This window comes from Centroberyx affinis, unplaced genomic scaffold (genome assembly GCF_046629955.1).
Source record: "Centroberyx affinis isolate AG114_WGS23_722 - 3 ecotype Tasmania unplaced genomic scaffold, CSIRO-AGI_Caff_v1 ptg000423l_1, whole genome shotgun sequence".
NCBI lineage: Eukaryota > Metazoa > Chordata > Actinopteri > Beryciformes > Berycidae > Centroberyx > Centroberyx affinis.
The window spans coordinates 437,854-452,895 of record NW_027279088.1 but is presented as its reverse complement, the minus strand read 5'-3'; the positions used below and the strand labels follow the sequence as shown (position 1 = coordinate 452,895).

The window sequence follows — 15,042 nt, the reverse complement described above, 5'->3', positions numbered from 1 at the left end:
AAGCCCTTCCACGCAGCCCTCTGGGTGTGTCTCTCCCACTGCCATGAGTCCAGTACGTGGGAGGAGGACACTGCAAAGCTACCACAGGAATGTTGAGCTGCAGTACCGTCTATTAAACGTTACTCATGAGAGAATGACAAAAAATACCATCCTTGCTCACCAGAGAACTGTCCTAGCACACTTGCCTTCGGTCTGGGCACAAGTGTGGCCAATGGTAACAGATGAAACTGTAACCTTTGGGTGATCTATTGCATTAACTCCCCTCCTGTCCCTTTGTCCCACTTTATGGTCTGCTTGCTTGTTTTGAGTCTCTACTGGTCTCTCAAGTTAAAAAGCATAGATCGATGTAAGAGCACAATCCACTGTCTTCTGAGTCCATATAGCATAGTGAACATAGTGTAAATATATAAGGAGCAGGATAGAGAAGTCTAGTCACGTGGTACAAGTGGACACAGGCCCACCTCTTTTTACATGCCTGATCCTACAGTGTGACTTCAGTCATGCTGGCCTCACTATTAGAGGCCTGCCTGGGAAGTGGCGAGGAATGCCTGACATGCACAGAGCCCCAGCAACATTGTCAAACATCCCAAGGACCATGGGAGGGTGTCGGCTCAGACAGCACTATTGTCATTCTCAGCCCTCCTGGCTCTTATCTGTCTGAAGACTGGATAACGTCACTGGACTGATGGTGAGATTGGGCTGGAAAGGCTTTGGCAAACACACCCTAAAACAAAATAAGTAAATAATTGAGAATAGTATAAAAAGTAGCTCCATGATAATGTGAACAGATATGAGGCAATAAAGAATCTTTCAACTGCTGTCATAATAATAATAGTGAAATATTGTATTGATCCATGTAGAAAAAATCTCTTCTCCCCTCCACAGTGAGATCAGAGGTCGGGGTCTTGAGCTGGTATAGGGATTCACTCAAGGAGGTTAACTGTCTTGTTCAAAGAGTAGGCCAATTAAACAGGGCGGACAGTTGTCCCCTGACAAGGCCCAGAAACGAGCCATACCGACCATGCAGTCTTCGTTTTCATGCTCTCTGCGCCCCCCTGCTGGTCGTGAAAGAATAAAACAGAGTCTCAGATTTGTCCTTGAAAACAATTTACATCTCTAAAATGGCTTGTTTCTCTCTCTCGTTTCCTCTCCTTCACCAGGGAAACAATTATGACTTTGGATCACTTTCCCCTCCAGCTATTCAACACGCAAAATACCCGATGAAATTACACATTTGACCGTTAATTTAAGTATTAATATATGAACGCACACTCGTGACGGTAATGTAAATATGAATGCACCAGCCGAAAATGACCACGCATACCGCTAAGAGGAAGAAAGCATGGTTGCTATTATAAACACACCATTGTCATTTTTTTAAAAACGTAAACGTTAGCAATATCAGTGAAATAATAAATGTAATTCATCCGCCAAGCAATGACTTTATTAAACAGTAGCCGAACGGCGTGGTTGTTAAAATCTCTAAAGTGAGGCCTCGCGTGACGTACTGCTGAAATATTGATAAAGTAATCGAAATCCAAGAAGCAGTAATAATGTCGAAATCATGAAGTATAACCGCAATGAAACTATTAGCAAGGTATCGCGAGAGTCGTGACGTTAACCTCGGAGATGAACGCGCCGTGAGTTCGACTGGAATCGGGAAACCTCTACCGACCTTCCTTTCATTCCTGTAATCCGTCTGCGTAGGGTGTGCTCCGGAGCTAGTCTCGGCACACATTTTATTATTATGAAACAAACCAAAAGCTAGAGTACACACGCAGACATATTTTTATAAGAAAAAAAAAATCGGTGAAGCAGGATTTGATTTGCAAACCAAGCAACGCGAAGAAGACGCTGTATTGAAAAAAAAAAAACGAAAGACGCAACGAGAAGAACGTTAGCAAGCTAATCAGTTAGCATCATTGTTGAAAGCGTGGGTGATTAACGTTAGCCAGTTAAACTGTTAACTATTGATATTTTCCCCCTTTGAAGGGCTTTGTCATTACATTTTTATTGTACTTGACTACATTGGCTTTGTACACTGCCAGTAAATTAGCTTTCTAACTGTCTGTGAAAGAATACAGAATCTAGAATTGTGAAATTCTGCGAGCCATCTCAGCTAGGCCACGCTCCGACATTTCGCTAATCAAGCTAACTAGTCCACGTTGCTAAGCTAGCGAGTAGTTCCGTCTGCGCTCAATTTTCGGAAATAGTGAAGCTACCGACCAAGAAAAATTGTCATTCCATACCGACGGCGGTTATAGTCCGACAGTTGCCAACTTGATATCGAGCTATTTTACCCCATATCTCCTCCCTCGTGTTGTATTGCCTGAGAACACGCGTCGTCCGACATGAATCCCAGCGCGCCCAGCTACCCCATGGCCTCCCTATATGTGGGAGACCTGCACCAGGACGTTACCGAGGCCATGCTCTACGAGAAATTCAGCCCGGCTGGGCCTATTCTCTCCATCCGAGTGTGCAGGGACATGATCACCCGTCGTTCCCTCGGCTATGCCTATGTCAACTTCCAGCAGCCTGCTGATGGTAAGGTTTACTTTGACGAGAGCTATGCGCAACGAAAATATATTACACGATCAGACTCCATTTTGTATCAGTACAGAACATGCTATATTATTGCAACTATGTTGTGACAAGCAGTCTAAGTTTTTTAACAAGTAGGCTCTGCGATGGCAAATGTTCATTGGCGGTCCGTTTTACATAGGTAGAATTTAAGGTTAGATGACTTTCACTTTCAGATGGCAGAGTAGTGACATTCGTTTATCATATCATTGCTTACATGCCATTCAACAATAGGACTCTGTTGGTCACGTCTCAGTTCAAAAAGACTGTAAAAGAAATTCCATTATTAACCTTTGTGCTTGAGGCTAAATACAAACTGGTTCTGTGAACTTGGCAGTTTTGTCTGAATTTGCGATCACTTGTTTGTTTTTCAGCTGAGCGTGCTCTAGACACCATGAACTTCGATGTGATTAAAGGCAGACCTCTCCGCATCATGTGGTCCCAGCGTGACCCCTCACTGAGGAAGAGTGGAGTGGGCAACATCTTCATCAAGAACCTGGACAAGTCCATTGACAACAAGGCCCTCTACGACACCTTCTCTGCCTTTGGAAACATCCTCTCCTGCAAGGTGGATGGAGAGACGCTCTTCTTGTCTGTGTGTCTTTGTGTGTGCCCCAGAGCACAGATTATGGCTCTGCATGTCTCAACATTGCACTGGTGTGAAGTAGATTGATTGTGTGTGCATAATAGGCTTTTGAGTTGCATGATGTTTTGAGATTGTTGCTTATATGCTCAAATATCTTTTTTCCAAGGTGGTTTGTGATGAAAATGGCTCAAAGGGTTACGGCTTTGTGCACTTTGAGACCCACGAGGCCGCCGAACGTGCCATTGAGAAAATGAATGGCATGTTGCTCAATGACAGAAAAGTGTAAGTGGGACAATGATTACCCTTTTGAATATAGAAATATATTTATGAGCCGATTTGATTAACAACATTGGCACTTAAACATAATCGTTATCAAAGGATGCCAAGTTGTTTTGAGGGGTGTTTAACTGCATCTTGTTGACTAACAACTAACCAGACCATCTAAGGCATTTGTAATACAACCCAGTTGAGGGCTTCAAGCCAGGCTTCAAATACATCTTACAGAATCATATAAGCATGTGTTTCAGTATAAATTCAACATGGAAAATACTATAACTAAATACTAGACATTTTACCTTGATTTCCCAGCCCAAGTTCCTGTTGTCATCGTAGTAATACAGCGACTAGTGAATTCTTTGACATATGATCAATTCTAAGTTACCTCAGAAGTTGTCTGCTTAATCGCTAACGTCCTTTCTACTTGGTATACACGATTTCTTCTAATAACTGTCACTTTCATGGTCAACACAACAGATTTGTTGGACGCTTCAAATCACGGAAAGAAAGAGAGGCTGAGCTTGGTGCCCGTGCCAGAGAGTTCACCAACGTTTACATCAAGAACTTTGGGGAGGACATGGATGACGAGAAGTTGAAGGAGATGTTTGGGAAATATGGTGAGGGGATGATGAGGTTTTAGTTTTTACTGTACCAGTCATACCTAACAGCAGAATGCAGCTTTACACACTGTCAAGAGGCTAGTAACATTTTACGAGACAGCACATTTAGATACCATTCTGTTAGAAATGTCCTTTGAGATGTATTAAGAGATTATCTTTTCTAGGGCCTGCCCTCAGTATCCGTGTTATGACTGACGACAGTGGCAAATCCAAGGGATTCGGCTTCGTCAGCTTCGAGAGGCATGAGGATGCACAGAAGGTTAGTGGCACCTCATGGTCTTTTCCTTGGTGTGGGGCGTTGAAATTGTGCTCACCATACTTATCTCAGTGTTCGGGAACGAACATGCCCATTTATTCATTTCATTATACTTCTACCAATGACTTTTGTGTTTGTCTTTGCAGGCTGTGGACGACATGAACGGTAAAGAGCTAAATGGCAGGCAGGTGTATGTGGGCCGCGCGCAGAAGAAGGGAGAACGCCAAAATGAACTCAAGCGCAAGTTTGAGCAGATGAAACAGGATCGCATGACCAGATACCAGGTTGGTTGGCCTTCTACTCAGTCTTACCAAGTAGTCTCTCAAATGTTGATCTCGACTGTCATTGAGTCGTTGATGATGCATCAGAAGGTCACAAAACATTACAAATTCGCTGTTTCTTTCCATGCACCAGGGTGTCAATTTGTACGTGAAAAACCTGGACGATGGCTTGGATGACGAGCGTCTCCGCAAAGAATTCTCTCCATTTGGAACCATAACTAGTGCTAAGGTAAACACTTAAGTATTATCACTTCTGAGTTCTAATTTTCAAATGGTTTGGGGTTGTGATTGCAAACTGAGTTCATGACTTTAGAGGCTTTCATTATTTGTCCATGTCAATAATGTCACAATCCAATAGAAAAAGACCTGTATAACTTTTCAGACAAGCTGTCTTGGCGTCTTAAGTTTTTGTCTCCAGTTATGTAGATGTTTTTAGTCCCCAATGGGTTTTGCTTTACAGCTATAAATGAACAAATTCATGAACATTCAACACAAGACATTCAGAATCGATGATCAATTTCTTCTCCTGTAGGTGATGATGGAGGGCGGCCGCAGCAAAGGATTTGGCTTCGTCTGCTTCTCTTCCCCAGAGGAGGCCACCAAGGCTGTGACCGAGATGAACGGGCGCATTGTTGCTACCAAGCCACTGTATGTGGCCCTAGCCCAGCGCAAGGAAGAGCGTCAGGCCCACCTAACCAACCAGTACATGCAGAGGATGGCCACTGTCCGCGCTGTGCCCAATCCTGTCCTCAACCCCTACCAGCCTGCCCCACCCTCTGGCTACTTCATGGCTGCTATACCTCAGGTGAGAGAGATGGAGAGAAGGGTTGGTCTGGAAGGGAAGCCTGTCTCTGTGGCGAGATTGGATTCACACAGGACTGAAAATGTCTTTCAGTGGTCTTTATCGCCAAGTGTAAATTGATGGTGCCATACCACTCACCCAGTTTCATCCCAAACACTAAAACCAGCTCACCGTTTACAAAACTATTCAGTATTTAGTTCACACCTCACCTACCAAGTTGTGAATAGTTACATATGAAAGAAAGTGAAAACCTGCATACTCAAAGCACTGGTGTAGGCTGTTCTAAGGAAATGAATAGGAAAAACCAGTTTGACCTGTGATAACCAAATGTTTTGGTCTTCATCCCCCTCAGGCCCAGAACCGTGCTGCATACTACTCAGCCAACCAGCTGGCCCAGCTCCGCCCCAGCCCCCGCTGGGCTACTCAGGGAGTGCGACCACAACGTAAGTAACCACCACATTTATATTGCGTTTGTTGTGTTTATTACTTCATTCATTCTTCAGAGTAGAATTAGGTTGGAGAAACTAATTGGTAATAGTCTTCCCTCTCTCTTAACCTTGCGCAAGGAGCTGAATCCCCAATCTTAATACAATTAAATTGTTTCTCTAATGCAAGATGTTTTGCGCAGGTTTAACATTGTTTCCTCTTCCTCCAGACTTCCAGAACATGCCCAATGCCATGCGCCCATCCGCCCCCAGGCCCCAGACCTTCAACACCATGCGTCCCACCACCACCCAGGTGCCACGCATGATGGCTTCCCAGCGTATGCGTAAGTATTGCAGCTGCCACAGCAGAACAATACACCATTTTTCACTTGTTGCCCCTCTTTGACTAGATGGATATTAATTTAGAACAAAGTTGCTTTAGATCAGGAAACGACGGAACATATGGCAACTGCAAAAGGGACCTAAATGGTATAATTTCTTGTACATGGCATAATGTATGTATTTGTGATGCAGTGCCACCGTCTCCTTTTTCTCCTTAGCCACCCAGGCCCTCGGCCAGCGCCCTGCCAGTGCTTCAGCCACTGCTGCCCCAGTGCGTGCCATGCCCCAGTACAAATATGCCGCTGGTGTGCGCAACCCCCAGCAGCACATGGCCTCACAGCCCCAGGTCACCATGCAGCAGGTAAGAATCCCACTGTTTCAGAATAATGTGCATCTCTGAAGGAAGCTTGAATGGAAACTTTTTGACTTCATGAATGTGTCAACAAGATCATATCCCATTAGTATAGATTATGCACAAATGCAAAGAAGTTGGTGGAGTTACTACAGTCTGGTGTAGGATTTTAGAACAATTTGAGAGAAGTTATCCTGTGGACTGACCCTAATGCAGTAGAAATCTTGTTTTTTGTTTTTCCTTAGCCTGCTGTGCATGTCCAAGGACAGGAGCCCCTGACCGCCTCCATGCTGGCTGCCGCCCCTCCTCAGGAACAGAAGCAGATGCTGGGTTAGTTCATTACCTGCTTAACATGTTGCTTCATAGAGACTTAGTCTGAATGTGGTAATACATAGATGTCTGTGGCACTAACTTAAGTAGAACTATCAGTTTTTCTATCTAATGTAGTTCCCCCAAGTCGCCATGTTCTTATTTGAGTAGCCTACTTCCTCTCGGTTCAAATATTGGACCAAGCAGTCTTTTGAGTCCCTGGTCGTTGCTGACAGTGGCCTGTTCTTCTCCCCTCAGGTGAGCGTCTCTTCCCCCTGATCCAGAACATGCACCCCAGCCTTGCGGGCAAGATCACCGGTATGCTGCTGGAGATCGACAACTCAGAGCTGCTCCACATGCTGGAGTCACCCGAGTCACTGCGCTCCAAGGTCAGTTAATCAGTCAAGCTCAGCTTCTCAAATAAGTTGGAAGCTTGTTTATGAAATATTACCTAGAAATGTATTGTCTGTATTGAATTAGGTTTACTTCTGTGTTCCCCTTCTGAATTTAAACGAGCCAGTATGCCATACATCCTCGTCACAAGGCATAATGACTCAGTGGATTATTGTTCAGCCCGTTGTGCTTGGCCTGCAGCTTTAATGAGAACAGTCCCTGTGCCGTGGTTTAACCCAGTGCTGTGTTGTTTCAGGTGGATGAGGCTGTTGCTGTGCTTCAGGCCCACCAGGCGAAGGAGGCTGCTCAGAAGTCCACCACCCCGGCTGGGGTTCCTAGCGTCTAAGAAGGTGGGGGCAGGATCTTATTTGGAATTGAATTAACTCAGTAAATTATAAAAGCAATTTATTGATATCATCTTATGAGTATTGATATCATCTTATGGCTTTTTTTATTGTTTAGATGGAAAGTGTTGACTTTGATTTTGTTTTTCTTACAGATTGAGCATTTTGAAACCTGCTTCACCGATGGAAAAAGATAGAAAAAACATTTAAACATTGAAAAACCTAAAACTCTGAAAACATTGCAAAATGATAAATTATTTCTTAAAAAAGAGATGAAAACAATTGACTCTGCCAGGTCTAGGGATGGTTTGACTAGACCTTGATCATAAAAAGCAAAAGTTTGTTTAAAAAATAGAAAAATATAGAAAATTTCAATGATAAATTTGATGAATGCATTCCTCTGTTTTATGTCATTTTACTGTGTCAGTGCTCAGAATATCAGCTGTGTACAGGTAGCTGATAGCTGAGCATTTTGAAAAGTAATTTGTATCGTAAACTACTGGCTGTAATAAATTCTCGAATAATATTTATGCCTCCTCTGTTCTATGACCCAATGTCAGTGTTCTTGTCAGTGTTCATTCCCATTTACATGCACTAGTTGTATTATGCATAATATTATAACACCAATTTGATTAATGCATGTATTTGTAGACATAAGTCATATTTATACCAAAGGGACTGACTGTGATCTGTCAGTTGCTGTGCTGATTGAGCCAAGGGTTTTTTCCTGTGGGTTATTTGTTTTTGATTCACATTATCCATTATTATTTCCATTAGGCTCTTTTTCAAACTATATTCGGGTCTTGTGTTGAAGTCATATGCATCTAGCATGTTGGACAGTATGTAGTGTAGTAGTCATCCACCAGGTGTCGCTATTGTTCAATGAAATCATTTACCAGATGTAGCAATTTTTTGCGGGGTGCAACTTAAAACTGATATCTGGGTTATGAGAATACATTTCCCATCTGTCCCTTTTTTATATGAGCAGTTGTCCTGGTAGAGCTGTGTGATGTACGGATGAGGCCCTCTGGCTGGTTTTCTAAGAATGGACACGTCTCAGGATATGATGTATATTGTTTTGTACATTCAGATTTTTTCTTACAAAGGGCACTATGGACTGATAAGTCACTATGGTAAAATACTGCTGCATTGTTTGTGTGTGTGTGTGTATATATATATATATATATATATCATAAATGATACTCAGCGTTGACAGAAAGTAGGACAGCTTTGTATAACTGACTGCTGCTCACAGCCACTGTTGTGTGTGTGCTACTGTATATAAAATATAGATATACTCATGATTCATTGGATAGAACAAATAAGGAATTTATTTTATATACTGCCATGGAATCTGTTCACATGGAAACCTACACGGCAACATTTCCAGTGTTAGAGCTGATTTTTTTGTTTACAAGTGTTGATTGGAGAGTTGTTTGTCCAATCATAGAGCTGATATGGTGCTGCGGCAGCTATTAAACTATCTAAAAATGTTAAATGAACTCTGATGGCTGTGGGCTTATATAAATACTGGCGTAGAGTTAAATTTTACACTCAGAGTTAACAGTTTTGCTGTATGCTAATGTTGGAGAAATCAAAACCTCTATAGGAAGAATTTGACTAAAAATGTAAAAATGCATTTCTGCTCAGTTCTTAGACCCTGAAAACATTTCAAAAATTTAGACTGAAGAATGCAAGCTTGACATTTTATTTTGTATGTTAAATGGATGTTTTGGCCATATATATATTGTAGTATTGTGTCCATGTAGGAGTCTTGCCCAGTCCCCACTATAAGGAAGGAAGGGCACCGCATCCCTCAGCTGGCATCTGCTCACTGCCCTCTGTTTACATTTGTGGCCATGGTCTGTTTACTGTAACTATCCCACCGCTCCTACAGTTATTCCAACGGCTCCACTTCTGTTTACTTTCCAGCACTTAAAATAGGACACTGTTACCAATGTTAATAGCGGTGAAAATGCCATTTCATCACGTCTTCCCTCCTTCAAACAAAGATAATCCTTCCAACCGGAGCGGAGGGGACTTGGCGCAATGTCTTGGAACGCAGAGAGGGTGAATGTGTCAAGAGGATGAGGGAGCAGGCCGAGAAGGACTGATGTGAAGTTTCCCAGAACACTTTACTTTCACAAGGGTGTTTTTTGTCATCTTTCTGTGGGAAACTTTTATCTCAACATGCCGCTGACCTAATCCTCCACTTGCCTGGTTTCAGATAAGGAGGATCTGTAATGATTCAGTCTGTCCTGGCTGTGCATAAAACTGCAGCCAGAACTCATGCAGTATCCTCTAACCTGAGAATACCAGAGCAAAAGCAAATTCATCTTTTCTCTTATACTGCTGATTTTTTAAAGAATGGGCACCTTTGGTATTTTTATTCCTTATTCCGACAGTGGGACAGTAGAGTGGGAGTCAGTAGGGGAGACACAGGAGATAAAACTCCAGTGGGATTCAATGGGATTCCAGCCTACCTCTGGGCACATAAAAAAACATCTGCTTGGTGAGATGTCCTGTGATCCTTCATCTGATTTTATGGTCTGGCATGTGATCGTCCCAGTCATCTCTGTCTCAAATACACGCTCCACTCAAAATTATCCCTGCTCTCTAGTGCACCTACTCCAACAGACCTTTTGATCATGAGGGATTTCTTCCAAGTCGGCCCTCTTGTTAAATGTTAAAAGAGGGGTTGGAGGCGCAAGAATATATTTAATATATCAACATAAGAGTAACACATGCAGGGAAACTGATTTGCAGCATGTTAGATGTTGAAATTGTTGGAAGAAGAATACATATTGCATATAAAGGTGCCTGGAAATGAGTCTGTGCATTCAGAATGCAGGTCATCATGAAATTTGCTATCAGACTATGCAAGGTGCCCCCCTCCAACCCACCTCCACTACACCAGACTGTCCAGGCCGCCCCTCTCCTCCCTCAGCCAGCCAAACCTGGCAACAAAGCCAGACTCTCCTGCTCTCTATAAGCCTGGGCGTCCAACTTTATAGGCGCTGCAGGCTTTTCCAGTGTCTCACCCAGCACTCCAACACAAACACTCCCTGGCTGAGGATGTCTCCTTGTTTAAGCTGGACCAGACTGAACATATTTCAAAACCTGCTACAGTACATGACCGACCCAAAACAACTTTCCACTGGGATTTCACGAGATTATCCAGCCTGGACTCTTATGATGTTGGTCCATATCTGTTTATGGTTCACAGAGGGAGGTTTTATAGTAAATGTCTTTCATCCTCGCAGTTCGATAGGTTCATATATCTATCTTCTGCTGTTCTCAGAGGATTCTTTGTATTTGTGTTTGGTTCTCATGCTTTTTCATTTCAGGCTTTTATTGCTCACATGGATGTACTCTTTGTGTAGCCTGTTTGTTAGGCCCATGTGTGTACATACTTGGGTATGTCAGGATGCATGTGTGTGCACTATGACCTGCATCTATTGAAAACAAAAAACCCCAGCTTACCCTAGATTCCTGCTATCACATGATTTCCCCAGTCTGGTTCTGGCTGTTAATCGTTTGGGTCTGCTTTCCTTCCTTATTAGGGGTTGCTGCAATGAATACTTATGGAGGATTTGCTGTAAGTAAACAGAAAGTTTTGGAAATGTCAGTGAACATGTGACTGTCGGTAATCAGGGCTGTAAAAATCCAGCAGCTCATTCGTCATTTCCTCCTCTGTCTCTTTAGATAATGATAGACACACAGAGAGCCACGCTGTAATCCTCTCTAGCTTGGATTAGATCTGTCTGTCTGGAGCTGCTGTGTCTGCCAATTCATCTACAACATTTACATCTGTCATGTATGATATGAATGTCCCAGACAGGGACGAACATATTTGGGACTTCCATATGATGTACATAATATCAGCATTATGTAAGATATGAATGATGACTATTTCAATAGTGCTTGACTTTTATGTTTGGCTGCTGTTCTTATGACTTCCACTTGATCTTTAGGATTATAATCAAAACTAATCTAGGCTTTTCTGTGATCTTTTATATCCTCTGTGGCTATTTACACTGATTTACATTATATTTACACTGACAGTCTGGGAGATTCAACAATTTTTTTTTTTAATCACACAGGCTGAATAGAGTTCATTAATTAACTTTATATTGGGGCCGTTTGGTTAGCTTGAGGGATGGTAGGTTTTATGGCTGTTTGGAATTGTCTGGACTTTAAGCCTGAAGCTTGAGGATGACACCAGGTGGCCTTCACTCTGCTAACGTTATATGCCCTGGAGCTGTATCCAACTAAATAAATTCTTAGTTGACTAATAGTCATAGTGTTTGTGGAACAATTCAAATAGGCTATAAAAAAGGAAATATTGCGAAGGATATGTAACAGTTCAAGGCATTTTACAGCCACAAATGCTGTAAATGCCTTACAATCCCCACTTGGCCAGTGTAAAAGTGTTTACGGTATAACTTCCGTTGGTGATCACCACCATTATCAACAAAAATCTGACATTTCTTAACTTACATTTTTTCCGTAAAACCTATCCTCATATCAGTTTGATATACTATTAATTTATATCATCGACATTTGTGCCAGCCTAAAAAGTGGATAAACAAAAAGTTTAGGTGGGTACTTAGGTTACATGCCTGCTTCATGTAAAAACGTGACCAAACGTAAACTTTGATGCCGAGATGAACCTTGGACAGAACTTTTGCCAAGATCTCGCGATGCGATTTGAATTTCTGAGCTAGAACGAGAACAGCGAACAACAGAGCGAGCCCCGGAGGAGCTGTTGTCGTTCAAAACGGAACGGATAGGTGGGACCGCTGACCGAGGAAAATAAGTGCAGCCTGTCGCTAGAAACTGGAAAAGTAACTTACAATACTGCACCAGCGTGGAGGATTTATCGAAACCGTTTTGGGTAGGGTTTTGTCGCTGTCGTCTGGAACAAGTGTCACTAGCAACAGACGGTACGTTCTCATCGTTTTTAGCTAACCTAGCTAGCCAGCTGCTAACGCTCGCTGTCTTTGCTAATGTTAGCTGACTGACATTCTGATTAACGTAAGGAAAGGCTGGGCAGCAAGGGACCTTATGGAAAATATCCAGTGGTTCTAATATCAATTGCCCCGTTTTCTGTCTCGCCAAATAGAGATAATTTATATTGGGTATGAATGTGACATTAACAAACGTTAAAAAATCTCAACTATTTAGCAATCTATCGACAAGTCCAAAAGAGAGCTAGCCAGTTAGAATACATACCGTAGCGTTAACATTAACTAAATGACACCAGCTGGTTACCAATTTACGCTTGCTATATTCCCGTTTGTAGACAGCTAACGACGATAGTCAAACGCTGGCGTTTGAGTTGTCTTCAACCAACATAGGCAATATGCTATGATAATGAATGTCATATCATGACAAGATAGATAACCGCTAACAGCAACATAATAATGTGCTTTGCAAGAGATGAGACTCGAGTGGGGTTTGTATTGCTATCACAGACAGTAGCCTAGCGTTAAATTATGAGACAGCAATCACAACTTGGGCAGTATAGCTATCATAGAAGTAGATAGGAATAATATCTCTGGTTGGTAGGTGACTGATGTTTTTCTCATCTTCAATGCAGTAGACAGATTCCATTTCCGACATTTAATTATCTCTGGATTGTGGGCTTTGTCAGGTGATATACAAATGACTTTGTTAGGAGCTTTGGTGCTCCTTGTGACACCTTGCGGTCTGAGATAAAGGTAATGTGATGATACATGGCCAACTTGAGGTAATGAAAATGAGGCATATTGTCTGCAGCAGGGATATGAGTTAGTAGCAGATAACATAGTGGACTGGAAGTAACAGGAGAACGGTGACAGTTGCCCATAAAGATTAGCGAAATTATACATCTACATCAACTCAAAATAAACGTGTGTTGCCTATAGTGGTCTTTAGGTCAACCTGATCAGCGTCATGATGGGCTTTATAAATAGGACTGGGATAATTCTATACCAGGGAATCACCTGTACAAGTCAGGCTGCAGGTTTATCTGCCATTAAGCAGCTCTAGCCTAAATCTGGAGTAGAAGTTCGATGACCATCAGTCTTGAGTCTACAGATGAACTATTCAAAAATGTCTGGCTCAGCTAGCTTTGCACAGTGAGTTCCAAGTTAATCCCAGTCTTGAGTCCTTCATTATACAACAGTGAATGTGTTTATTCACATGTAGGACTGTGTGCGAGTATGTGTTTTGTGTGTGACCTCACTTTTAGTCTGGACATATTGTTGCTGTAATGCATGTACGGATCACAAGCTTGTGTTGCTGTTGGGCCTAAACAAGGGATACCAAGTTAGTTTATAAGTCTAAATGAACTCTGGTGCCATTTCTCTTAAGTAAATGTATAGAAGCTGTGCAGCAGAGCGGGAAGTGTGTCCCACTTCCCCAGGAGCCCTCCAGTGTAGTCCTTCCTCTTGGCTTTTACAATGTTGTTCAGACTCATTACCCTTGGCTGAAGAAAGACTGAAACACACGTGTCATGCATTTTGGCACACATGAGGTAAGGTAGTATATCAGAAATGGAGGGTTTTTTGTATCGCCAAAAGGGAGTCATCCTCTGAGTTCTTTGTGTTTTGGGAACCTCGGCTCAGCCAAGATTCTGTTGTATGGGTCTTAGGTTGAGAAATGAGCCTGAATAACATCAAAGAGACTAATAATATTGCATTTGACTCCTAGTAATAGGTTTAGTCAGGGATGTGAATTTTTATTTATTTATTTGTAGGATATGAGGCCTTTTGGACACTGTTTATGCATTTCTACTGGGGACCCCCCTGCATTAAATTATCCTTATGAGACCTCTGATCAGTGTATTCTACGAGTGCGGGAGGCAGCCTTGCAGAGTCATCAGTGTCTGTGTGTCAGAGGCCTCCCTGGGCTTAGCCGCTTGTTGTCCAGACCTGTGTGTTCTTCCAAAGAAAGGTCATTGGCCCAGCATGGCGACCTGGCCTGTGTTCTCTGTGTGTGTTTGTCAGGACCCGTGCGTGACCTCCCTCTCTTCCTCTAAGGTAAACACAGCTGCAGGGCTGGGTGATGGTGGCCTGGCCGAAACATCAGGGTGCTGTCATTGATGACCAACAAACAACCCCCCCCCCCCCCCCCTTCAGCCATCACTCTCTCCATGTCTCATTCCTTTACTTCTCTCCCCACTCAAGTTTCTGAAAGGCAGATATCTCGGTTCCAGCTTTTCCCCGGGTCTAGCCCTTTATCCCTGCCAGATGCTTGTTTTTTTCTGGGGGGTGGGTGGAGGGGTGGTGGGGTAAGAGAAATTCCAGAGGTTGGAAAGGTGTCGCTGCTTGTTTGTAGTGGGATACTTGACGGCCTTGACCATGTGTGTCAGTCTTTTTTTATGGTTTAACTGTTCTACCTGTGGCTCAGATGTTCCATTGGCATTGCAACAGATGTGGGAAAGTCTTTTTGACATTGATGCTTCTATTGAATTTGAGTCTTTGTCAAAAT

The 15,042-nt window shown here is 42.7% G+C and overlaps 1 protein-coding gene across 1 annotated transcript; it reads left to right on the top strand.

Annotated features, from left to right (window-relative positions):
* The first annotated feature begins 1,678 nt into the window (after positions 1-1,678).
* LOC139641992 (polyadenylate-binding protein 1A) lies at positions 1,679-8,092 on the top strand. The gene is made up of 15 exons (XM_071516675.1): positions 1,679-2,544; positions 2,955-3,148; positions 3,333-3,448; positions 3,920-4,059; positions 4,227-4,321; positions 4,465-4,602; positions 4,733-4,828; positions 5,132-5,404; positions 5,754-5,844; positions 6,057-6,170; positions 6,387-6,529; positions 6,766-6,850; positions 7,088-7,218; positions 7,479-7,572; positions 7,722-8,092. The coding sequence occupies exons 1-14, from the start codon at positions 2,352-2,354 to the stop codon at positions 7,566-7,568; spliced, it is 1,899 nt and encodes a 632-aa protein (XP_071372776.1). The 5' UTR covers positions 1,679-2,351; the 3' UTR covers positions 7,569-7,572; positions 7,722-8,092.
* The last annotated feature ends 6,950 nt before the right edge of the window (positions 8,093-15,042 follow it).

Coding starts and splice junctions, on each gene's coding strand:
- LOC139641992 (XM_071516675.1), top strand. CDS start 2,352: ATGAATCCCAGCGCGCCCAGCTACCCCATGGCCTCCCTATATGTGGGA. Junction 6,171..6,386: donor GATGGCTTCCCAGCGTATGC/GTAAGTATTGCA, acceptor TTTTCTCCTTAG/CCACCCAGGCCCTCGGCCAG. Junction 7,219..7,478: donor CCGAGTCACTGCGCTCCAAG/GTCAGTTAATCA, acceptor GTGTTGTTTCAG/GTGGATGAGGCTGTTGCTGT.